This window comes from Panicum virgatum, chromosome 9N (genome assembly GCF_016808335.1).
Source record: "Panicum virgatum strain AP13 chromosome 9N, P.virgatum_v5, whole genome shotgun sequence".
In the NCBI taxonomy this organism is placed as follows: Eukaryota; Viridiplantae; Streptophyta; class Magnoliopsida; order Poales; family Poaceae; genus Panicum; species Panicum virgatum.
The window spans coordinates 80907049-80932473 of NC_053153.1; the positions used below are offsets into that span (position 1 = coordinate 80907049).

The 25425-nt window shown below is 49.3% G+C and overlaps 3 protein-coding genes across 5 annotated transcripts; all 3 read right to left on the reverse strand.

Moving 5' to 3' along the window:
• Positions 1 to 387: 387 nt before the first annotated feature.
• LOC120692676 (homeobox protein knotted-1-like 3) lies at positions 388 to 4911 on the reverse strand. The gene is made up of 6 exons (XM_039976050.1): positions 3975 to 4911; positions 3648 to 3768; positions 1602 to 1792; positions 1309 to 1440; positions 894 to 1024; positions 388 to 757 (listed from the first exon to the last, which is right to left on the reverse strand). The coding sequence occupies exons 1-6, from the start codon at positions 4311 to 4313 to the stop codon at positions 754 to 756; spliced, it is 918 nt and encodes a 305-aa protein (XP_039831984.1). The 5' UTR covers positions 4314 to 4911; the 3' UTR covers positions 388 to 753.
• Positions 4912 to 11724: 6813 nt separating this feature from the next.
• On the reverse strand, positions 11725 to 14052 carry LOC120688210. Of its 3 annotated transcripts, XR_005681000.1 has the most exons (4): positions 13153 to 14052; positions 12964 to 13046; positions 12581 to 12855; positions 11754 to 12476 (listed from the first exon to the last, which is right to left on the reverse strand). XR_005681000.1 is itself a non-coding variant. In XM_039970403.1 (3 exons), the coding sequence occupies exons 1-2, from the start codon at positions 14014 to 14016 to the stop codon at positions 12948 to 12950; spliced, it is 963 nt and encodes a 320-aa protein (XP_039826337.1). In that variant the 5' UTR covers positions 14017 to 14048; the 3' UTR covers positions 11725 to 12855; position 12947. The 3 variants fall into 3 exon arrangements, 2 of the variants coding, with proteins under 2 accessions (XP_039826337.1, XP_039826336.1); XM_039970403.1 differs by having other exon boundaries at positions 11725 to 12855; positions 12947 to 13046; positions 13153 to 14048; XM_039970402.1 differs by having other exon boundaries at positions 11937 to 12855.
• Positions 14053 to 14481: 429 nt separating this feature from the next.
• On the reverse strand, positions 14482 to 23772 carry LOC120688209 (protein FIZZY-RELATED 2-like). Its single transcript, XM_039970400.1, has 10 exons — positions 23014 to 23772; positions 22679 to 22801; positions 22489 to 22593; positions 21766 to 21945; positions 21536 to 21598; positions 21248 to 21442; positions 15515 to 15616; positions 15369 to 15431; positions 15214 to 15282; positions 14482 to 15122 (listed from the first exon to the last, which is right to left on the reverse strand). Exons 1-10 carry the CDS (start codon positions 23620 to 23622, stop codon positions 15063 to 15065), a joined length of 1569 nt encoding a protein of 522 aa, XP_039826334.1. The 5' UTR covers positions 23623 to 23772; the 3' UTR covers positions 14482 to 15062.
• Positions 23773 to 25425: the final 1653 nt, after the last annotated feature.

Sequence of the window (25425 nt, forward strand, 5' to 3'; positions counted from 1 at the left end):
ACATTAATCATAGACATATCTGTATAATCATGTAACTGTAGACACTAATCAGCATCGTTGTCCTTGCATGCGAGAAGACTTGTTCATTACACGCCGGAAAATTTTAGTATTATTGTGAGAGGCTTGCTGCTTGCTCCAGCTTTCTTAGTTTGTCTTGTGGTGTTGGTTAGGCCTAATGGTCCAATTGATTTCCACCGATAGTCCGATTTCAATCAATTTGGTACACCTAATAGATACAAAGGCCCACAGCAATAAGAGATCCCGATCGATCCGTGTTTGAACAGTTTTGCACCAGCAGCTGTATATGATTAACAGCCACCATATTTTCTGAATGCAACAGATTGTTGTTGACGAGCGAGTAACAGCAGCTTGGCTAATGCAAACATGAATGCAATATCTTTCTCTATTTTTCCCCTCCTGCCAGCTGATGATGGTATTTAATTTGCACAGGGAATGAATTAATCCTCAGATTATATACGTACAGTGGGGACACTTTATATCTATACAGTAATTAACAAGAATAATGTGCATGAGCATACGAGCTCAAATAAAAATCACAGCAAACAAATATGCCAGTGGTCAGAACTAGTGTGTGTGTGTCATGAAACTGTCACCTCTGACTAATGACTAGATATACAGTTGAATCGGTCGATCCTCTTTTATTTTTAGTGAGTCACCATGGTCCAGCTCCGTTTGATTAGCGTTGTTGGTATATGTGTCAGGTATACATTGTGCAGCTCGATCTCCGATCCATCACCTGCACACAAATATACATACATGCATGTGTTTCAGAAATAATCATTGGAGGGATGTATCGAATCATTATTGGAGGTAGTATATATATACTCCATCTATCTATCATTATATTTATTATATTGGCCGGCCGCGGTCACCTTTTATGCTTTGATTTGAGGGTTGACGTCTGGGAGTTGTGCCAATTCCTCTTCCTCTGGTTGATGAACCAGTTGTTGATTTGTTTCAGCTGCAGGCCAGTCTCTTCAACAAGCTTCGCCTTATCGTCTTCCTGTACCAGCCACTCAAAAGATATCATCTTTAGGATGTGAAGCGTACATGATATACTTTGATTAAAAACCACATAATTTTTTTAATTTCCTTCCCGAGAGAACTCATTAGCAACCATACATATAATTAAAAGCCACGAGGAATATTTGCCAAGCTTAGTCAGCAAGTTGGACGATGGAGAACAGCTAATATGTGGAGAGCAACCACACCATGCATCATCAGTAGCAGGCAGCAGATGGCTGGTTGCATTCTTGGATGCATGCATGATAGCTACAATGCACTCACCGTGGGGTATGGCCACTTGGAGTGCTGCTGCCACCATTGCTTGAGGATGCTGGTGGTGTCCCCAGGCAGCTTCCCGGCCCTCCTTTTCCGAAGGATTTCTTCCCTCACATCCTCTATTCTTGACTTGAAACCCTGCAACGAATTCGACAGGGACCTCACATCAGCTTAAAGCCTTAAATCTCAGTTTATTTGCTAATCCCTCTGTTCCAAATTGTAAGTTGTTTTGGCAAATTTTGATGTAAAAGTTAAACCAGCTTCAAATTCAGTTCAAAGAATGCCTTCTTTTTTTTCACCTGCTTGAGCTCGATCTTGAGCTCCTGCCTGACCCTCTCCATGAGGGAGCGCTCGGAGTCGGTGGGCAGGAGCGGGCCGAAGCCCATCATGTCGTGCCCATCCGAGCCCATGTCCAGTGCCCCCTCCAGCATCGGTGGTTCGTCCTCATCCTCCGACATGGTCGCCCCTGAGCCTTCCTCTAGCATCGCGCCTGCATTCATCGATCATTAAATGATTTTTATTTAGCTTCGGCAATGATAATTTGCCCCCTGAATTGGAATGGTCGAACAGAGCTTTTTTTGTGAAAGGAAATGATCGAACAAAGTTTTAAGGATCGACTTCAAATAAAACAAGAAAAATTCATCGTCGACAATCGCCGTTTGCATCGATTATTCAGATCATGATCACCAGTATGTTGTGAGTGTGAGACACCACACAGACATGCATGTACGGGGGCATGCATGAATGACGAAGGCTCTGTGGACGTGGACGAGACGACATGCAAGAATTCGATCGACAAACAGCTCTGAGCATGCACGGCCACTTGTTGGAACGAAGAAAGAAATCCTGAAGAAGTATATCTGTACATGTAGAGACGACGATGCAGAGAATTGAAATGGTGAACCTGAACCTTTATAGAAGAGCATAATTATTTTGATTAGCTGCTGCGGTGACCTAACTTAAGGGTCATAGTTGAAGTTTGTACACATGCATGCTATAACTTGGAGGAGGGGTGCAATATACCCTTATAAAAGGAAGAGCAAGAAGTATATATGTTCTCATCATACGAGGGCGAGCATGGTCGTGTCAGATAGGGTATGTGGTGGCAATGATGAAATAATGAGAATAAAGGAGATGATGATATGCTGTTTAAGGAAAATTTATGATTCTTTTTATCTTATTATTAGATGAGTCTTTGAACCCTCTTGAAACTATGTGGATACATAATAACTTCTTTGATGCAAGGCCCTTCCTTAATTATCATGGAAGACTCATATACATACACATACGTATACCGTACCCCGTACCCTTGGAATGGTTGGTATATTATCGATGATTCTTTTTTCTACCAACTAATGGGTGGTCCTACTATATAATAAGCACCATGTCTCTTCCGACTAGGAGCCATATATGCTTTTGAGCTTGCTAACTACATAGGAGAATTGGCTAGGTTTAATTTGTTGTCAAAAGTTTGAAATTCGTCCTTTATGAAGACTTCAAAATAATAACCATTGGCAGCCTTAAAAACACGTTCTTTAAAATTAAGAGTGAAAATTATGCTCAAAACAGGAACCTTTTTTACTGTGGCTTCAGCCATTTTTTTCACTAACAGAGATGGTATTAGGGTTTATTTCTTCTTCTGTCCTTGCCGTGTACGATTGGGCTGTTAGGCTTTTTTTTTTACGTGGGCCTTAACGTCATCATCCGACTGATGATCAGTTCGGAACATATTTCAGTCTTCAATAGCCAATGAATATACTGCGCGCGTATGCTCTACTTGATTTTGCATTCTTATTCCATTCCATTGCTCATCGAAGCAAGTGCTAATGCTCCTAAGTGCTAAAGTTTAGCATATCCAAATGGAGTGCTAATGGGGTGGGCTAAACTTTAGCCAAGACTTCAAAATTTTAGCAAAGATATGTGTTAATAGGTGCTAAATTTTAGCAAAGACTCCTGCCGCTTGTTTAGTATTTTGGCCATCAATCTCAGCAGATAAAAACCTGTATGGCGTGGAGGATTGAGGAAGCCTTAATAAAGCGCAAGGCACTCACAAATACACACCATGAGAGGTAGAGAGGCCATGGAAGACGACGCTACAACTAATTTTACCTTTGTACACGCTTGCAGGCGTCAGCAAAACTAAAGAAACAGTGAGCGTGTGTACCATTCAGACTAACTACCACAGGGACGAGAAAAGTGCACCAGATAGGCAAAGCAAAATCTTGAGAAAAAGAGAATAACTAACACCAAAAAGGATATGGAAAGAGAAATTCATTAGAAGGAGACTACTCGTACTGAAGGAGCAAGCTAAGGGGAAGCAGCACCAGGCCAATCATACATCTTACCGGTCAGGTCCTGCAGTGACTGCTCGATCTCGCGGCACGCCATGACGGCCTCCACGGCGTGCACCCGGACGTGCTGCTGCAGTTGCTCCCGGAACGAGCACAGCAGCATCAGGTACTGCGCCTGCATATATATACATCATCGATCGATCACCATGCATCAAGACGACAGCGATATGATAGATGCATAGATAGGATGGAAGAAGCAATCATCAGATCGATCACCATGCTAGCTAGATGCATGTCATGTTTAACAAGCAAGCTAGCTAGCTTAGAGGGCAGCAGTGTGGCCAGGCCAGCAAGCAGGAAGATTGATACACGGAGACGTACGAGGAAGGAGTCGAGGTCGTGCTTGTCGTGCGGAGAGAGGAAGGGGCGGTGGTGGGCGGCGTAGGAGTGGAGGAGGCCGCTGGACTGCGCCAGCTGCGCGTCGATGAGGGGGAGGTGGTCGATGGGCGTCGCCACGCGCAGGCACCCCACGTGCGCCGTCACCAGCTGCTCGCACAGCGGGTGCACCGCGATCTCCCCCTTGAGCAGCTGCCGCTCCTCCGCCTCCGCCGCGGCTGCGGCGGCCGCCGCCGCCGTCGCCGAGGACGACGAGCACTGGGCTCCGCCGGCGAAGCCCACGTCCATGCCCAGGCTCCCTCCTTGATCACCACCGCCCTGCATATATATGTCGATGGATGGATACACCACCACCGTGAAGACTAATAATTTGCCGATCAGCTCGATCGACGGCGACGATCTTCTCCTCCCTTGCAGCCGCCTCCTTTAATTGCGCGCGCGGGCGGCGGGCACCTAATAGAGCTAGCAAGCTAGCTTGCTCGGTCGGTCGTGGCGCTAGCTTTCCCGGCCTGCTGCTGGCCCGGTTGGTGCTCCCGCCGGCCGGTTTGCGTGCGCGGCGTGGGGACGTTGGGTACGTGTGGGCAGCAGGCAGCTGATGACCAGCTAGCTAGCTAGCTTATGAAGCAATTGGGAGGAGCGGGCGGGCAGCTAGCTCCCGGCGGGAGGAAGAAGAATTTAATGGGGAGTTAGTTAGCAAGGACACCAAGGAGATGGTGAGGCGTCTTTTCGAGGGTTCCTAAGCCGGGGGGAAACGGCAAGGCAAAAAGCTAAGGCGGCCGCCCGGGACGGGACCTGCTGCAGGCTGAGCTGATGACGCTGGATCGGAGAAGAATACAACGCAAGCTCTCTGGCCGGGTGAAAAGAAAAGGGAGGTTGAATGAATTGCAAAGCCGGCCGGCGGGCGGCGGGCGGTAAGAAAGATGAGAGACAAGAAGTGGTGATGGATGGAGGTGGGGGATAGGAAGGGAGGGTGAAGAAGCTTTGGAATCTAAGCTTGCCCAGCCCAAAGAGGAACAACTAAAGGAAGTGCCTAGCTACAGGTAGCTAGCTAGCTACCAAGAGTTGCACCAATGTGTTTTTTCTTCCAAATATATATAATATAATACAAGGGGGTTAGAAGTGTATATAGCTAGCTTCTTCACATGGATCATATGTGTGTGTTCCCATTTATTTTTTAATTTTCTTCTTTGAAGAAAAGTTTGCTTGCAGCTTATATTAATTAGCGCATGCATAACTTAGCTTATACTACTACTACTACGTACTCCGGAGTCCGGACGCTATGTAGGCAAGAAAAATAAGATAAGGTGCATCCATGCATAAGTTATCTGCTGAATATTCACTGTTTACATGCAACTCTTTCATGCTGTATAATTTCTGTTCATCATGCACGCAGATTCAGTAGTGGTGCAATTAGGCACACCTTTATTTCTGTTAATCTGCTGAAAAATGCATGGCACATACACAGCAGTACAGACTAATTGATTATTTGTTTTTTTGGTGCACTATATATACATCGAAGTTTGGCATGAACTGTAGCACTGATTTTAAGGTCAAATAAACGATATGCGCGGTGCGTACGGTTTCTAAGGGCACTCCCAATGGAGTATTAATGGTAGTTTCTATCTCTATTAAATAGCTTGTCAAATAAGCAAAATGGTGATGTGGCAGCCTAGTTAATGAAGAAAGAGAGCACAAATCATAGAAATGATTTTATGTCTACTATTGGGGAGAAACCACTAATTTCTATGGGGTTAATGCAACACTCCCCATTGGTGGAATTGGGAGAGAGAAAGAGAAAACAATTATTATTCGAAGACATTACCACTGTGAAGAATGGTTTCTATAGATGATTTCTTTTGCTATGGAAACCGTGTTAGTTTCTACCATTGGGACTGCCCTAAAATACAATTGTGGTGTCAATCACGCACAGAACAATCCGTCTAAATAAACTAATAAACAAGCCAATCCAATCTCTTTCCTTCTCATTTGGTGAAAAATCAATTTGAATATTTAGGAGTTGGTTTCAAGAAATACTCTTGGTGGCGTTTGGGAGCTGGTCGCCTCTACCAACCTTGCGGTTGGCGCCGGGAATTGGCGGGTGCAATGCATTGCCTTTGCCTTGCCTTGCCTCGCTCGGTCGTCGTCTGCATTATTGGCTTTAGACGACGGGAAGCATGCATGCCCTCCGGCAGCTGCTATGGTAGGAGTACTACTACTACTACTGGCCCGGCTCATTATTAGCTACTCAAGCAAGCATTAGTAGATGGATCAGCGGCGTTAATTAATCGCATGTCCTGTGTTTAAAGAATTAGCAGGCGTGTATGTGTGTATTACTATATTGGTGTTTGTTGGGATAGCTGCTGGCCGTGTAGTCGTCCGTGGTGGGCCTCACCTGCTAATGCTACTGCTGCTGCTTTGTCTGATCATATCTTAACAGACGGATAATGACGTACACGCTGCCTGCTGGTTGGCTATTTGTTTCTGATTATTCCTGAATGAATCCGGCCGGCATGTTTATAATTTATTGGTCAATTGTACATGCATGCTTCTCATCTTTGTTAGAGCACACATATTAATTATATATTTGTGACAAGAATAGTGAGTTTTTACAGGATGAGAAATAAAAAGAGAAAAAGGAAAAGAAACATGAAGCAGTGGCTTGTTAGCTGTTGGCAGCCAGGCTAGGTGAGGCCAGCAAACGCAGTGTCCGGACTTTGTCGGTGCCTGTTCTCGGCTCCATGCACGGGCCGGGGCCCAGTCGAGCTCTCCTTATCTGCTTGTTCGTTGCTTCTAGGCTGCCTTCTAATCTTTTGTATAGCTAGCTAATACGGCATGCCAGCGAGCAGAGTCCATCTGAATTTTGATAATGACCGTGCTCCGCCATCTCGTCTTATTACCTGCCTGTAGCCGGATTACTGAACTGCACCTTCAGGCCAGGGCCGCCACCTTCGGGCCACCAGAGAACCACCAATCATCAGTACTTACGTAGTTACGTGTCTACGTGACGATGAGGGCATGTACAAAGAGAGACAGCTGCCGTCTATTTGTGTCCAACTCAGCTTAAAATGTCGACGTGGCGGATGTTAAATGAAGAGAGAGGGCGTCGCCGTCGTCTCGTTCATCTACGGCGCGGTCGCGTGCTCCGATGCGAGTCGCCGGCTCCCGAAGCGCGCTGCATACCTGCTGCGAGTCGTCGACGGCGGCTCCGATCCGATGCGGGCGCGCGCTTTTCCTCCCCCGCATGCTTCTTCCTCCCCGCACGCTCTTCTTCCCCCCCATCTCCCTCTCCTCCCCGCATGCTTCTTCCTCCCCGCACGCTCTTCTTCCCCCCAATCTCCCTCTCCTCCGTGCTCACGTCTCCCTCCAATTCATCTCCACCGGGCACGTACCTTCCCCAATCCTCCCTTCTATCGTCGCGTACCCGAGGCAAATCACGTGAAGAAGAGACAGAACAAGGCAAAGCATCGCTGGAGAATCTGGTAAATTGCTTTCGTCTCCGTTGCGACCGCCGTTGTGACCTCCCAATGGCGTCGACCTGCTCCTGATGGAGATCTCCGATCTATATGCTAATTAGCTTTTTTTTTCCTATAAGATTATTTTAATAATCATAATTTCCTATGTTCTATTTCATGTATTCCAAACACCTCTTCTCGTATGTTCCTACGTTTTTTCCATTATATTTTATCATCACAATCCTATCATATCTCTAGCTTTTCTCCAATTTCTCTATTTTAATTTAATATTATGCATTGAGAGCACCATGGATTCTACAAAGATGAAATGCACACTTGATCACAAATTTTATAGCTGAATTAAATAGCTTGCAGACAGCTAAATAGACAACTCACTGTACAAGCTGTCTTTTTAGCTGTCTGCGTGTGACATAGCAAATCAAATAGACAGCAGCAGTCTAAATTGTTGTACATGCCCTGATAGACGCCGACGGTAGCCGATGGAGTCGAGCGAGGAGGGGTCGAGTTATTGCGCAGTCCACTGCTACAAAAAAATAATTTACCATGACATTTTTTAAACATCTTTAAGGTAGGCAGAAATTTCAACCGTCTATACCACCAAGACGGTCATTGTTTATTAATCGAAACGATTTTTTTAACCACCTCCACCTCGTAAAATCTGTTAACCGAGACAGGCTCGCTAAGGATCGCCTCAGCAAATACAGGGCCAATTTAGAGCTCAAACAGCCCATCTTGATCTGATATCGCGCTTATTCTTAAGATTTCACATTTCTCTCCCTTTCCCTCTCCACCATGCTCAGCCGTTGGCGCCCCTCTTCCACTCCACCGCACTCAGCCGGTGCGGCCGCGCACGATGGGGCTACGACGCTAGGTGAGGCATGAGGCGGTAGCGGCACACGACTCTAAGGCTAAGCCGCGATAGCGCGGTGCCACGAGGCTGCGGTGTCGCAAGGCTGGTCGCGGGTGCAGCGCGAGGCGGTGGCGCGGGGAGCAGCGGCGGCTCCGCCGGGGCGAGGCGCTGGTGTCGGGGCCAGCCGAGCGAGACTCGGGAGCGGTGCTCGGTACGGCGAGCGTAGGCGCGTCGCTGGGTTCAACTGGCACGTTGACGAGTTTTTTTGTTTATTTTTTATTTAATTAATTAATGGAGGCGGGCAGCAAACCGTCTTGAAAAAGAAATTATTTATGATGACCTTTGATCAGAAACAATTGCAAAAAATATTCCGATTAATCGTTTTTACCTATCTCTATAAAGATTATTATAATAGTGGTCAAGTCGTGAGGGGCCGCTGGAGCGCATGCATTATGTACTTGCGGCGGTCACCTCGACGGCGCGCGGCCCCGCCGGCGGCGGAGACGACGGGCCAACAGAGCGGACCACCACGGGCGGGCACAGGTCCGGAGGAGGAGGAATCGCGCTAGCTGGACCGACCTGGATGCCGCCGCCTCGCCCGCTGGTCGATCGGCGGCTGGACGACGACGGACTGGTGCCAACTGATGGTGGTGGTGGTGGTGGTGGAGAATTAGCCCCACACGTTTCGCACACGGGGATTATTCCGCTGGTTGTTGCTGGCGATTTGGGGTAGGGGGTAGGGTAGGGCGGAGCCTCTGATGATGGGATGCCATCGATCGAGCTGGTGACAATGCATAGCCCGCCATGGAAGATGGACCATGGTCCCCCGGCCGGCCTTCCGGTTTTCACCTGCTGGCCGCGAGTTGCAACGGCTAGCTCTCCCTCGTTTTTCTTCTTCCCGGTTGGGTCACGTTTCTGTATTATTGCTGGGGAAACCTGGCAAAGAATTGACAGCGGAACAAGGCCCTGAAGAAACCAATGGAGGCTGCCCGGCCTGAACCTGAACCAGCCGTGCCATCCCATATTTTCTCGGCCAATTCATTGTTGTATGCTGCTCTGGTGCTTTATTTTCTTTCCTTTGTCTTGAAAAATAGCGGTGGCATATGATGGTACGAGAAACTTGAAAGATATATATAGGGGGAAAAAGGCATCGCTAGCTCTTCCTCAGCAGTACGGATGATGCCAACAGTAGTGCAATCCGATGAAATTAGAGTTTTTTCTTTCTCTCCTTTCTCATGAGATTCGTGAGTGTAAGGTCACTTTCAATGGGAGTATCATGAGTATTAATTTTGGTGATATGACAGAAGAGAGAGAAAAGAGAGTGACATAGAATAGATATAAGAAGAGTGACATCATCATAATATTCTTCCGACTCAGTTATCTAGTTTACAGTGTTGATAACTGTATGACGATATTTCCATTGAGAATGACCTAACGGTGATTGTGTGGCAAAAAAGGCGAGGAGGGCAAAGGCCTGCTTAAGTGTGGTCACGGGGACGTCGAGCCGAAACCCGCGTGTGGTCAGGTTTTGCATGCGGTTGGGAGTGGCGGCGGAGGTTTTACTGGAATCTGTCAAACATTAATGCGATGCGATGACCGTTTGCCGCTCCAAAGTTTGTTAGGGATATTGGTCAGCGTAAGAACAGAGGCGCCAAGAACAGGGAGAGATTACAGACTACAGAGGAGCATTCTTTCTATTTTAGGAAACCAATTTTGAGAACGATGCAATGCAAGCGTGCAGACATCAGCCCCGTTTGGTTTGTGATGTGCGAGAGCGTGCTAGTAAATAGTGATATTTTGATCGCTAATTACGGTGTCAAACAAAATCAGTTTACAAAACCAACTTCAGAATCTGACCCTGAAGAATCTAATGAGGCCTTTGACGTGTGATTATAGGATAGTTACTGTAGCATCACTGTAGCATCACTGTAGCAAATCACCGATTAATTACCGTTGTTAGATTTATCGCGAAAAATTACAAGGCCATCCTACGACGACTCACTCACTACTGTCGCAGCACTAGCCCCGTAGTAGTAGTGGCGGCGTAGAGGGAAAAGTAAAGAAAGGAGACCGTCCTTGCCATTGCCAAGGTGGAGGTGCACTGTGGTAGGCATGTACTGTACACCACTACCGGCACTGTAGGAGGACTAGAATGTGCTAGTACAACTGCCGGCCGGGCCGCCGATCCATCCCCCGAATCTGCAAGTACAATGCTATATTCGGCCGAGAGCAGCGCGACGCGCGGCTGGGCCGGCGGGCGGGCGGGCGGGTCACGGTGGTTGGGGTGGCCGCGCCGCGCCGCCGCGGATAGTAGTTGCATTGCATTGGGCGCGGTCGGCAATCGCGTTCGACGCCGCGCGGTGGTTAAGCCTGGCCGACGATAACAGGCCGGAGGAGGGAGCAGGAACGAGTTCCGCGACAGCGACGCGGCGCGCGCCACCCGCCCCGCGCTGGTAGTGGACGTGGTAGGGGCGCGCGCGCACAGCACAGCTGTCGCGACCGCGCGCGGCCTGTCGGTGCCTGCCGCCGCACGCGCACGGGCACGGCCGCCCCTCGGCTCTCCCTCCATTGCCTTGCCTCACCCTAGCTACCTAGTCGGTTAGTCGTCTCGTCCCAATCCACGACATCCTATGAGGCTGAGGCTATGACCTTCCCAAGGATTGAAACCATCCCTCGGGCCTGCTTCTGCATGCTTCAGAGTAATGGTATGATCGCCTCTGTTTCGTTGCTTGGAGCGAGAGAGACCAGCAGCGACGACGCCCAGCACGCATCGGCCTCAAGTCTCCGGTGACGCTGTTGACATCTTCTCGATCGTCAGAGTCTGGCTGCAGTCTGTAGCCGCCACATCTACTGCATCCATAGTACTAGCACGGCGACAGGAGCCCCGACCCAACGGGTATCTCAACCTTTTCCCCCTATTTTTCCACGCCGCGTCCCCGTCGCATCGGATCCACAGTGCCGCGGCGAGCGATCGGATTCGAATCCTGCGGGGACATGTGTAGTACGCCTTCACGTCATCATCCGAGACGTACGAGACGCGAGCGACAGGAGAGGAGAGAGCCTTACCCAAACCAAAATCTCTCTGACCATCAATCAATCCACCACGATACCAACAGCGGCTTCCTGAACCTCCCTCGACCAAAAGCAGCCCTGTTGTGCTCCAAGTAGAGTAAATTCCGATTGTATGTAATTCAGTGTTCCGGCAAAGACTGCTTAACTTATTCTTCTGAATCGAGAAAGAAAGCTAACACCTGATACACCTGCACAAGTGAAGTGTTCCAAGTCCGAGTGCAGCCTGCACGTAAACGACACGAACGGGAGACCTATCGGATCAACCTCTTCGCTGCACTAGAACGCATGCCCAAAAGGATCACAAAGACAGAGAACAAAGCATAGGGCTTTGGATTGCATGTGCAGGGCAAAAGCAGGAATGCACCCTTCTTTTTTCAAATATCGTGTTACGGAATCCATTTGGTTGTAGGACTAGGACCTGAAACTTTGCGAAAAGCAAAGCTTTCTATCTTTTTTTTTTCCTAAAGCAAAGGCCAAGGGAGAAGGAACAGAGGCCCTGGCACGAGGGTTTACTTCTTTTCTAACTAGGTAGCTTCAAGCCTTCAACAAAGGTTTCGGTGCAGAACCGCCTCCATTTGGTACGACAAGCGCTTGCTTGATGCAGTACTTGGTTGGTTACTTCCAAGCTCCACACGTTCCTTGACCAAATCACACATTCAACACAAGTAGGAAAAAAAAAAGAAAGAGATAGAGAAAGATCCACAGCAGCATCCAGAGATGTCCTTGCTTTGCTTCTTCGAGTCTTTAACGCGTGCCCCATGGCTGGGCTGGGAGCGAGGCCGAGGGCACCCGAAATTGTGGAGAAATAATTCAATTCGGTTGGTGAGGGGCGTCTGTTGGGGAGTACAAGGGTCCCAATCGCCTGGTTGGTTGCTCCACCTACAGCCATTATCCGCGTCCATCCTCTGCTTGCCATTCCAACTCCAACCATCCCTTTTCGTCTTCCTCCTCTTGCCGGGCTTCGACGCTACTCCATCTCCATCCACTCCTCTGTCTGGGCCTCAGCCTCCGCACCTTGTCCCTTGTTCCCGTCGGGTCGGCCCAGACTGTTTGCAAGCGTGGTTGCTGCAGCTTGCTTCGTTTGGGAGCTTACTGACAAGACCATTCGTCAAACAGATCAATGTAACAGATTACTGGTACTGTTCGTTGGTAAACGTGTTTCATGGCAAATTGGCAATAGGGTCAGAGCTGCCTACATCGCTCGAGGAGTAGGAGATCTGATCGCACACTGAACCTCAAGGATCACTTCGTCGCTGAGTTCTGACAGCAGACTCAAAAAGGAGGAGAAAGGGACGAGACTTCCCTCCATCGCCAGGCAGCTTCGGACATCAACTTCTTCATGATGACCATTCAGTCACATGCTAACACCAGTTCGTTCGACCGATTCCCCGTCGTCTGAAAGTAGGCGGTTGGTGATGAAAGGCTTGCTCCAGGAGTTTTCCTGATGGTCCAATTCGGCCCGGCGCCATCGCTGAAGAAGAAAGGCGATGGCCATGCCGTATTGTTAGTTGAGCACCGGCTCCATCACTTGAAGGTTGCAAAGGTGCAAGTACGATTGTTACCTCAGACACGAGTGTACCTGAGAAACCTAGCAGCTAACCCAGATAAACTCCATCCCCGTGTTGCCTTTTCAAGGGGAGCCCGTGCCATCAGACCGTGACGCTGCACCAGAGCCGGGCAGAGTTCAGAGCTTATCATGGCATAGCGAAGTAGTAATGATTTTTTTGATCAAAGCACTCATCTATATTAGATAGTAAGGATAACATACAACGACGAGTACACACGAAAGCAAAGGATACAGAAAGAGCAACAGATCCTCCATGAACACCACGAACACCCGTCGCCTCCATCTTCCATCTTTGCCGCAGGCTCCAAGGGAAGCTGAAGACTGGTGGTGCCTCCACTGGATCAAGCCAAGCGCCATCGCCCGAAAGCTTTTAGAGAAGCCGCAGTAGAATCTCACCCCTGGAGACGAGAAGAACTGAACCTTGAACGCCCATCGGCCGGGGACACACCCCACGCTCGGTTGAACCTGGATCCGCCCACGCCGTCGAACGACGACAGACAAGAAGAACGAATCCACTTCCCAGCAGACCACAAAACAAGCCGTCGCCCTTCTGCACACTCTGCCGGACACGAAGAAGAGGAGGCAGCGCTCCAGACTGCCGCCACCGTAGCAACGAAAAACCCAGAGCACCACCAACCTCAAGAAGACTCCTGTACAAGCCCAGCACAGGTCGTAGGAAACGAACCTGGAAGAGCTTCCCCTCACAGCCCTCACGAAGGCGCCGGAGCTCGCACCGCCGCGACGGGAAACAGGGTGGAGGGACTTATTCCGCTGCAACGCCGGCCATCCCGCTCGCCGCCGTCGCCAGGACACCAAACCTAGATACCTAGGACCTAAACTACCCGCCAGCGAGAGATCCACGGTCTTCTCCACCTCCCGACGCCAAGACGGCCGTCGGAGGCGAAGAAGACCGCCGCCCCCGCCAGCGGCAGACGGAGGAAAGCCGGTCGCCTCTTTTTCGCCCCTCTTCACTGTAGCGCCGAGAGGCTTCGGGAGAGATCCTGAGGATTCAGAGTTACTACAGCAAAGTAGTAATGATTTGGGTTGAGCAGGTGGCACTTTCATCCTAGCCTCAAGCGCAAGGATGGACACAAGACATGTTTGTGGTCATTCCAAACACAGGATCTTTCTCTACCAGCAGCAGAGGCCATTCTGCTCAAGAAGATTATTTAACACTTCGAACTGCTACTGATCCGTGGAGATTTTTTTTTTTGAGAAAGTCCGTGGAGATATTTCCCCAATCCTTCTCCTATCTTCCTCGTGAGATGGGAATAAGTGTGAAAGCTTCGATTTTAGCAGGTACAGTTCAACCTGGATGGTCCAGAACCAATCTAGTTCTTGCAGGACTTTAATTACTGACATGATTGAGCTGTTAATTGTCTTGAATTATATAGGTTGCCAAGAAGTGACAACTGACAATGCCACCATAGCATGACGCAAGTGTTACATATGCTGGATCCTCTAATCAAAAGTGTTCCGACACTTTACAAGCTGAGAATCACTTTACATAAAAAAATAGTCATGCGCTAATAAGCAAAAAGTTCAGCACTGTCTTGACATTCAGGTCATTAAATAATGAACAATTATTTTCTTATGAATCTTAATATGAAACAAGTGAATTCCAGGCACATCAGCCCTCCTTTTCAAGACAGTAACAATGAATCTGGAACAGATGTATTCTCATTTTACACCATACCAACATAGATGAAATGGACGTCATGAGTTATTGAGTTAGTAAATGTTTTGAATTGGTTAGCTTCTAGCAGATTACAGAAACAGCTCCAGGTCGAGGTTTGACTCGCAAAAGGGAGCAAAAACAAAAGGGCGTATTCTTATCAATTGGAACAATGCTGATACTCGAAGCCTTCAGCAATGTTCCTCCTACAGCATCACTGCTCTGATAAATATGCACACTCTCTCAGCAAAAGAGCCATGCCCAGATTCGCAAGCCAGTTCATCACAATGCATCGTGCTATCTCAAAAATCCGGCTAGCTTTGATGGTTGATGACCTGGTGGCATGGGTGTGGCAAATGGAATGATGTCGATGATCATCAACATATGCGGCAAGCCTGCAATAATCTTATGAGCCCAAGGAAACTACATTTAAGTGTCACCGGATGTAGCTTCTAACAAATGATGTTCCTCCAATGCAATTTAAACTGTCAGAACTCTGCAGGACAAGATGAACCAAGCTAAGTTAGGAAACTATATGAGAAATGAGATAATGTTCGCAATGAAATCATCTTTCCAGATTTAAGTACCTGGGACTTCGGAGAGGGGAACACGTTCCAAAACCGGAGTGTTTCATCACCAGCACCAGTAACTATGGTCTGTTGATACCAATAGTGGAAGCCAGTGAGAACAAAATATGCTAGGTATATCAAAACACAACTCGGGACAAGTAATCAAGACTCACCTGTCCATCAGGGGAAATAGCTAGAAACAACACTCTGTATGTATGGCCTGTCAAAGTGGCAAGCTGCAAATAGCAAAGGGGAATGAGATTGATACAGCATAACAGGTATATATAAAATATAATTTCAGAATAAGCTTGCACCATACCTTAGACATTGTTGGATATCTCCAAACAATTATTTGGTTTTGAGAGTATCCGTGGGTACTAACAAGCTCATTTACGTTCTTTGACCACACAAGATTGCAGACCTGTTAAGTCATTTAACTCCCCATCAGTATTTGTAAGCAAAAACGATGTTCAACACTACCCTGTCCCCAATTCTATACAAACAATTGCCTGCTTTCACAGTGGTCTGAGAGATGTCTGTAACTCCTCAAACAGAATCAAAAGGTTGCGGATTTTGACCCCGAGATGAGTCCCACGCTCGCACCTAGCGAACGCTCCGGTGACGACGCCGAGGCGGAACCGCCGGATCTCTCCCCCTCTGCCATCCCACGCCACCAAAACCCCACCACAGCCACCACCACCGCCCGCCGGTCCACCGGCCCTTCGCCAGCGCCGCAAGCTACGCCTCGACTTGAGGCACGGCGAGGTCGCGGCGCGCTGCGAAGTTTCGGAGCCTCCTCTGGTAGGCCGGGAGAACGTCTTCAAGAACAGCTCCTGCTTGATTTCCACACAACTGCAGTTCCAGGTTCCATCGCCCCATCCCCTCACACCGCGCTCTTTTGGGTTACACCTGCCCTGCTTCACGCACGTTACAACCTTGCTTTTGTGCGCAATATGTTGAACTACACCATTACTGTCTCTCCGAGTCGCCTTGAGGTCACGCGTGTTGGTCCCTGGGTTTTTCGGGTTCGTGTAGCAAATCGTAACGTTGCTAATGCCATTGTTGTTAGAGGGCGTCTTTGCATGGGTTCGTCCGTCCTGCTTACGCATTCGTCCATGGCCACGGCGGTGGCTGCGGCGTCGCGCACCACCGGAGCTTGCAACGACGCCGCGGCTGCGGCTGCAGTTACTGCAGTCTCAACCACCTCTGACCTACGTGCTGCTGCCGAGAAAAATCAACTAATGCGGCGAGGAGCTCGAGACAAAATGGAGCATGGCGCTGGGCGTGCTGCGAGAGGCGAGTTCCGCTTGAATGCACCTGGGATTGCCCCTCGGCACAAGATCGTGCCCACCCCCTCCGCTGCTGACACGTGCACTGGGAACGGCGTGGGCGGCCAGCTGCCTCCCACGGCGGGAGCTGCCGCCCTAAATGCTTTCCACCAACCTGCCGTCCGAGCGCCTTATCTCAAAGCGCTCCTCACCCCGGCCAAACTTCGCCAAACCCCACCGCGCCGCCCCACTCCAATTGTCTCCAGCACTGGCTGCTTCCGCTGCCTTGCGAGCGACCACCTGGTGAGAGATTGTCGTGATCCCGTGCGCTGCCGCAACTGTCGCGGCTGCGGCCACCGCTTCAGCTCGTGTCCCATGCCGATCGCCCGCGTGCTCACCCCCATGCCTCGCCACCACCAGACCGTCCCGATCACCGCCTCGCGTGGGACTGTGAGGGCCGTGCCATTCTTCTCACGCTCCACCACGCCACCACCCCCGCCCACGCCCCGCAACGCGACCTTCGACCCGCTCACCTTCATCGCCTCCGCTATCGTTCCGGGGCCGAACGTGCCACCCGCACCACAACCTGCTCTCACAAACGTCACCGCACTGCTCTTCCACGTAGCCGCTTCTCTTGCTGCCCTGCGCACCGCCGCAGCACTGCCGCCCACCACCACCACACCGCCACCCACCCTGCCACCTGCAGAGGTCCCTCCAAACATCTCTTCCCCGCTTGCCCCAGTGCCGGGCAACGACGTAAACATCAACACCAGCCTGCCTCCCGCTGAGCACATCATCCTCCCCGCAGCTGCCGGCCCCGAGGTGCACTCACAAAACCCCCCTCTCCCCTCGGAGGACCCTGACCTGCGTGGACGCCGGGGACGCCGTCCACGTGCCTCCCGGGTGCACTTGAAACCCAAACGCCAGAGCTCTCGCCTTGCCGCCAAGGCCACAGCGTCTTTCGTCAGCGTTGCTGACAAGGCCATACAACGCACGGCCCTCAAGAACTCGCTTGTGCCTTGTTCAGCTGCCCTCAAGGAGCAAGTGGAGAAGAAGGGTCTGCTCAACCACAGCAAAATCCCCATCTCTGTGGCCGATCTGCGCAGACTCGTCCGGGCTGCTGGGCTTGGTTGTGCTGCCGCTAGCGCCATTGGCGCGGTGCCTAACACCGCGACATGATTTTCCCCAACTGCGCCCCTGCCGGCGGCCAACACGCACCGTCTGATCCGTGGCGCCGCCGGATCATGTGTCCTAAGCCAGCGTGTTTAACTGTTTGTTGTGCTCGTCTGTTGTTCTCGTGGGCTTCTTACCCTGGGAGGAGACCTGTCCTGCTCCTCTCTGTGTTACCTTCTCGTAGTCTTGTTGCCAAGGCCGGAGACCAGTTCATCTCTGAGGCTTCAATTCGTGCTGGGGTTTGTTGTCTTGGACGGCGTTTGGCCCTGCGCCGATGTAACTTGGTGCTCTACTTCTGCAATGAATGAACATTTTCGGCGCTTGTCCGTGATGTCGTGGAACGTTCGTGGTCTCGGCGACTCGGAGAAATGTGATGTTGTACGTGATGCTATTGCCTCAGCGGCGCCTTCCATCTGCTGTCTCCAAGAAACAAAACTGCACGATATCACAGCTCACAAAGCCCACACTTTCCTCCCCCCTACTCTCGCTGCATCCTTCCACTGCTTGGGCGCGTCCGGTTCTCGGGGAGGGATCCTGACCGCCTGGAACACCAACTCCTTTTCCTTGGAGTCCTTCATCACTAGGCGGCACACGCTGACCACTGTGCTTGCCTCCACGATGACGGACCTGCGCCTCACCGTCACCAATGTTTATGCACCCGCCGACCACCGGGACACACACATCTTCCTGGACGGTCTGCGTGAGATAATGCCTCAAGTTCACGGTCCCTGGCTTCTGGCCGGAGATTTTAACCTCATCCGCTGTGCAGCCGAGAAGAACACTGGGACTGTAAACACTGCTCGCATTGCTGCTTTCAACCAAGCTATTGACGAGTTGGGCGTCAATGAGCTCCCACTCTTGGACTGCATGTTCACGTGGTCCAACATGCGTGCGTCTCCCACTCTAGCTCGTCTTGATCGCATGTTCGTTAACAATGCACAGTGCGCTGCCTTCCCGCAAACATCGCTTTCCTCCCTGGTCCGGCAGACTTCCGATCACACCCCCATTGTCGTTCACATGTCCACCGAAATCCCCAAAGCTTCACTGTTCCGCTTTGAAAACGCCTGGCTTCACAACAAGCATTTCCTCCCGAGCGTTCTCCCGGCCTGGCTTGATGCCCCGGCTAACGGCGACGCGGCCGGTTTCCTCGCTGGCTGCCTCAAGTCAACGCGTGCTGCGGCCAAGGTATGGGCGCGGCGTACCAGGGCGCCTCCAGCTCTAATCCCAAATTGCAAGTTCCTTGTTCTTCTTTTTGACACCTTGGAAGAAGATCGTGTGCTCTCTCTGGTTGAAAGGCAGGTGCGTCTGATGTGCCAGGAACGGCTTTGCCTGGCCATCAAGGAGCGGGCAGCGGTCTGGCGTCAGCGTGGCAAACACGGCCTTCTTCCATGCTCATGCAACCCAACGCCTCCGCCGCAACGCCATCCGCGGCATCGAGGTGGACGGCCTAATGATCACCTCACACAAGCAGAAAGTGGATGCGTTGACAGCATACTACAAGAACATGCTTGGCACTGCTACAGACCCCATCTGGCACTTTGATGTCACTGAACTCTACAGGGGGCGCGTGAGAGCTTCCCCGGCACTGACTGCTGAGTTCACTGAAGAAGAAGCTTGGCGTGCAGTGCAGGGGATGAATGGAGGGAGTGCCCCAGGACCTGATGGCTTTGGGCCCAGTTTCTATAGGGCCGCCTGGAATACTGTCAAGCCACAAGTAATGCAGTTCCTGTCTGCATTTCACCAAGGCACTGCACAGCTGGAACGTATCAACCGGTCGTACATGGTGTTACTACCAAAAAAGCCAGGGACATTGGCGCAACTGGACCAGCGGCGACGAGCTTTCCTCTGGACAGGAGAGGAGACGGCAAAGGGAGCAAGCTGTCTGGTGGCTTGGGAACAGGTTTGCGCTGACAGGGATAATGGAGGCCTTGGTGTACGAGATCTGCCTCTGCAGAACACCTGTCTGTTGCTCAAGTTACTACACCGGCTACACCAAAATGCAGGTTCATCCTGGGCATCTTGGGTGCGCCGCCACTCTTGCATTGCCAGTATGCAGGGAGAGATCACCGGGCAACACTGGACGGCGCTTCGGGAACTTTTGCCTGTCTACCGGGCCATCACTACTGTGCAACTCGGGGATGGGCGCACCACATCCTTCTGGTTTGATGTTTGGCACGGTGAGGACCCCTTAGCTGATCGTTTCCCGGCGCTGCTCAGCCACTGCAAGAAAGATGATCAGACGGTAGCAGAGATCTTCAGGTCCGGACTACACCATGTGCTCACAGCAAGGCTATCCGATGTCGCGCTGGGAGAACTAGAGCAGCTTACTTCCATCATGGCAGCCTGGGAGCTAGCAGACACACCTGACCAGCGATCGAGTCCGTTTGCAGACTCCAGTGGCAAACTACACACGTCGGCGCTCTACAAGATGATGCGCTCAACTCAGAACACCAGGAGTCCTCTCGCCACCTTCATTTGGCACAACCGGGCTCCTCCCAGAGTGCAATTCTTCTCCTGGCTCCTAGTACAGGAGCGGATCCAGAGCCGGGAACACCTGAAGCGGAAACATGTGGTGACAGATGCGGTCTGTGAAGTCTGCAATCACGCAGAGGAAACGACCGCACACATCATATTTCACTGTGCCTTTGCGGCCTCCTTCTGGGAAGCAATCCACGTTGAGCTGCCTACCAACATGACGCCGATGAAGCTCCCCCAGCTGCAGCCACCTGCGCACATCCCAGGCAAGCACTTCGACACCTTTCTCCTGTTATGCTGCTGGCAGCTGTGGAAGCGCAGAAACAATGTCATCTTCCGCCAGCAAAGTGACCCAGTTGGTGCGGTACTGAGAGCTGCAAAGGAGGAGGCAAGAACATGGAGTTTTCGCCTACCGCAACGTGATCTTGCTGTTGGCGTGTCCTGGTGTGCTACCTTTGAATCCGCAATGTAACCACAAGATCAAAATGCTGTAAAATTTCTTAAACCATTTGATGGGCCATTCCAGGGCTAATGAATGAAATTCAGGTGGGGGATTCTCTCCCCTCCCGGTGACCTTCAAAAAAAAAAAAAACAGAATCAAAAGTGAATGACGATGAACATTTCCTTGTTTGGTTCTTTACCTTCTGTTTCTATTATTGATTTCTTTACCCTTTTTGTCAGTGGTCTGTGGGAGAGTTAGGCCAGCAGAGCATTGGGGTCCTCACCACAAGAGGATGGGTGTCATGGACTGATATCAACAGCAACTTCCACTAAGTTTGTCAAGGTCACCTGACCCAGACAAATAGCCCTAGCTCCACCCCCTGTCGGTGGCTCATGTTGGGATTTAGCTCTAGCCTATCCCAACTTGCTTGGGATTAAAACGCTTTGTTGTTGTTTTCCTCTGTTGAAATATTTCAGTGGAAGTATGGCTTCTTGGAAATGTGTTTTGAAACTTAAATTTTAGTTGGTAATTTACACCTCAATGGTATGGAGTCTACACCTTTGCTGATCTTATTTTAAGAATACAATTGTATTGATGTGATATAAAATCTTCAAAATAGAATAACCACAGTTTTGTAATGAGCTGGAAGATAAACAAGGATTGTGGGTGTTAAACATTGAAAAACGAAAACTACCTGACTGCCGGTGTCCACACAGCTCAAGTGTGTATTTGTGGTCGTATTCCAAAATCGTATGCATCTATCTGCGGTTCCTCCACCAGATGCAAGCAGACCATGGAGATGAGGTGACCAGGCAATAGCTTTGACAGCTGCCGTGTGCTCCGTATATTTCAGTACTGGTTGTACTGAATGTGGATTCCAAACAAAAAGCTGGACAAGGGGGAATATTACTATGAGCATAAGAAATAGCATCGTAAAAACAGAGCATTCCAAAGTAATGGAAACATATGATAGCCATCTTACTCTGTTGTCATTGCCACCAGATGCAAGCTGACGATTGTCATATGACCACTTGAGCCCACAAACCTAGAAGATGTGTAGAATTATGAAACCAGACATTATCAAAATAAGAACATGAAGCTAGGATTATGGGTACACTTGACAGCATCAGAAATTTGATGCAATGAGTACACAAAAGAAAATACTACAAGGGTCCTTCAAAAAAAATACTACAAGGGACTTGAATAGATTACCTCAGATTTATGCCCGGTAAGCTTGCTAACATAATCTTCTTGAGCACGGATGTCATGGTGGAGGATGCTCTTGTCGCGACTTCCAGAAGAAAGCAATGAAGAACTCCATGCAAGAGCACCTACACGCAGGCGATGGCTTTCCATCGTTCTTATTCTTTTACAGCGAGTTGCATCCCATATCTACATAAGATAAAATGCCATATGATAGTCAGATTTCCAGAGACTCTTTAAATCACAACTCTGTACATCAATACGAAAGGATAGCAGGACTGATCATTTCACTATTTCTACAAATATATCTAAATCAATTCTCAGCAACAAAAAAAAGGGTGGGTGGGGGGTGGGGGGGTAACTCAAGCAAAACTGGATAGAATTTTTTCTTTGAGGGTTTTTTTGCATATAAATGAATGTCATTTACAGTAGTGGGGTTTTCCATAAAAGCGTACAATTATCAAGATCTTCCACAGAAGATTTTTGTGTCGGCCACATTACTTAGAAGAGTACAATCACAAGAAAAGATTACCATAAATAAACCAATCCATACTAGGTGCTAAAAGGCACATTGCCTGCTGCTGAGCTAGTAGTAGTATTGTAAGATTGTCAAATCTTCTTGCAATTTCTGCATACAGCTGTAATTCTTGACGCTTCCTAAACAAGATTCAAATACCACACTTCGCCTGATACGAATCATCTAATAATGGCCGAGTTAAGAATGGGATATACCTGAACTTTGCCTTGATTTGTCCCAACAGCAAGGTGAGTGCCACGCTGTGCCCACCCCACAGAGCAAACATTGTCATCCACCCCCAAATCACATAGCTTGGTGACCTACGCAATGAGAAACCTGTTAGGGATCCATCCATCTTCAATTGCCAGAAACCATACACTGATAAGGATAACCACGGTTACCCACCTTGCTACTGCATGCATTCCACAAGTAAACGCAATTGCCCAACCCGACAGCAAGGACATTATGTGAAGACCAATCGACGAGGTTGAGGTAGAAGTCGTCTTGCAGGGCGGGCGCATCTAGCACCTGCAATCAACAGCGATCAGTAGAAAGCCTACGAAATTGACACTACATTCTTGAAAATCTGACCTTTTCAGACTTTCAGTTTCATGAATTAAGGCAATTGGTGAGCGAAAGATCAAAATTTTCACACTCCAAGAAGTAGAGAGGTACGTCGAAGAAAAAAAATCAAGAAACAGAGAAGGCCCAATCAAGAAATCCCCAATTCCTCTTCTCACCTTGTAGGGCGACCTTGGGATCTTCCTTGGCCCGGCGCCCCTCGTGGTGAAAATGCCGGGAAACAGCGCGTCCTCCTCGTCCTCGCCGGAAAATAGCGCCCTCTTGGCGTTCCGGGGCACCTCCGCCTTGAATCTGAAGATATTCCCCGTGGCGGGGGTGCCCACCGCCGACGCCCCCGCGGACGAGGAGGAGGAGCACGCGGTGGCCGAGGACGCGACCCGGTCCGGCGTGTCGGGGCCGAAGAGCGCGGCGCGGAGGAGCGCGCAGTACGGCGACGTGGCTGGAACAGATCCGGACGAGGAGGCCGGGCCGCTGGCCGCGGCGTCGTGGGAGGGCGAGGGCGAGGGGGCTAGGTCGAAGAGCGCGAGGTTGGATCCGGTGCGGCTGGGGATGAAGCGGTCGCTGTAGACGGTCCGCGAGGCCGGCGTGGGCGCGGACGCGGTGGCGGAGGCGTGCGACGGCGTGGCGGAGTGCCGGGAGGAGGGCGCGCCCGAGGCGAGCCTTGAGTTGGGCGTGGACGCCGGCGTCGGCGGCTTGGAGGACGCCCCCGCCGCCGTGTTCTCCATCGGCGACGGCGGCGGCGGCGTGAAGTGGTGGTGGTGGTCCATGGGGGGCGAGGAGTGGATTTGGGGATCGGGGGGACGCGACTCGACGACGGGGTGGGGAAGAGGGTGATGGGTGACGCTCGCTGTTGCAATGCTCCTCCTGTTGTAGTTCGCGCCCCCGCGCTTTTTCTCTCTCCTCTCCTCTCCGAGACTCATCCGGGGAGTTATTTTTTTTCTCTCGCTTTTATTATTTTTTTACTCCTCCCGGCTTCCGCGTCAAGGATCGTTTATTCGTGTCCCTTCCGTTTTTGTTCTTTTGTGTTGGAGGAGAAGAGGGCCGAGCCGAGAGGATATCTTTTTAATTATCATTATTTATTATTTATAAACAACCCGATCGTCCCTAATGATTTGCATTGGCGACCCTGCACGTGTCTCAGATCTTCTTCTCGTCTCAAGCCTCCAAAGGAGTCGTCGGCTCGACGCTTCCTCGCACCGCTGGCCGTTGCATTTTCCACACAACAAAAATTAAAGAAACAAATACTAGATCGCATCGCCGATAGATGGACTAAAAAGAAAAAAAAAAACAATGGCATCTTCACAGATGGCGAATTATGGAATATATTCTGAATCATATCGTAGTAGAAGAAAATAAAAATAGGTCTCGCCTAATCCCAGATCTTGGTCATTTCTCGCCTCAAGGAAAAACAAGATCTTTATCTTTTCTCTTCTTGGAGGCTCGCCCTTGGATCCTGATCATTGCAACAGGTAGGAGATCCGATCAGCACGCCTGCTTGGACTCCACTTTGGCGCGCGCGCGCTCCCAGATCTTGATCGCTTCCGAAGCGATCTAGCAGTCAGCTTCCGGAAGAAATTCAGGTCATGTTTAACTTTCAATTTACTTATAGTACATATTACATCGAATTTTCAGATACATACAAGGAGCATTAAATCTATTTATAAAAAATTGAAATAATTGAAAACTTTTTTTACCAAGATTAGATCTACTGTACCCCTCACTGAGACCCCACTTGTCAAGTTAAAAGGTTTGACGAAATGAAGGGAGAGATTGGTTTCGTCAATGTTTTCCATCAAAATTTTATTACTTTTTACACAATCAATTTCCTATATCCTCCCCTTTACCTATATATTACTTTTCTTTAGCACACATATTTTTCTTTGCACATACATTAACTCATATAATTTACGTCATTTTTTTGGAAGGATAATAATTGACATCATTATTTATGGAAGGAAAAAAAGACTTGTACTTACGTATTACTTTTCTTTACACATACTTTCCTTTGCACATACATTAACCCATAATTCACATCATTTTTTCTTTTGGAAGGATAATAATTGACATCATTGTTTATGGAAAGAAAAGAAAGACGTGTACTTACGTATTACTTTTCTTTAGTATACACATACTTTTCTTTGCACATACATTAATCCATAATTCATGATATTTTTTCTTTTGGAAGGATAATAATTGACATCATTGTTTATGGAAGGAAAAGAAAGACATGTACTTACGTATTATTTTTCTTTAGTATACACATACTTTTCGTTGCACATACATTAACCTATAATTCACGTCATTTTTTCTTTCGGAAGGATAATAATTGACATCATTGTTTATGGAAGAAAAAAAAAAGACGTGTATTATTTCTAGAAGAAAAATAAATGGCATCATTGGTTGATGGTTTTGGAAGAATATTAATTGACATCATTGTTTTATGGAAAGAAAAGAAAAAAATGTGTATTATTTTTGTAAAAAAATAAATAACATCATTGCTTGATGAGAAAAAATAAATATGTGCTGTCTGTTCCGCAATACTTGTAATAAGTAGATGCTTTTCCCTTTTG

Bases quoted from the DNA above. Each gene is read 5' to 3' on its own strand.
- LOC120692676 (XM_039976050.1), bottom strand. From the start codon at position 4,313: ATGCAGGGCGGTGGTGATCAAGGAGGGAGCCTGGGCATGGACGTGGGC. The intron at 3,769-3,974 runs GTACGTCTCCGT...ATATATATGCAG, and splicing joins ACGACCTCGACTCCTTCCTC to GCGCAGTACCTGATGCTGCT. The intron at 1,793-3,647 runs GTAAGATGTATG...CGATGAATGCAG, and splicing joins GTCACTGCAGGACCTGACCG to GCGCGATGCTAGAGGAAGGC.
- LOC120688210 (XM_039970402.1), bottom strand. From the start codon at position 14,016: ATGAAAGTGCCACCTGCTCAACCCAAATCATTACTACTTTGCTGTAGT. The intron at 13,047-13,152 runs GTATGTTATCCT...GCTCTGGTGCAG, and splicing joins TTTCGTGTGTACTCGTCGTT to CGTCACGGTCTGATGGCACG. The intron at 12,856-12,963 runs GTACACTCGTGT...TTTCTTCTTCAG, and splicing joins TTAGCTGCTAGGTTTCTCAG to CGATGGCGCCGGGCCGAATT.
- LOC120688209 (XM_039970400.1), bottom strand. From the start codon at position 23,622: ATGGACCACCACCACCACTTCACGCCGCCGCCGCCGTCGCCGATGGAG. The intron at 22,802-23,013 runs GTGAGAAGAGGA...TGTTGATTGCAG, and splicing joins TCCCAAGGTCGCCCTACAAG to GTGCTAGATGCGCCCGCCCT. The intron at 21,443-21,535 runs GTAAGATGGCTA...CCCCTTGTCCAG, and splicing joins CTGGTGGCAATGACAACAGA to CTTTTTGTTTGGAATCCACA.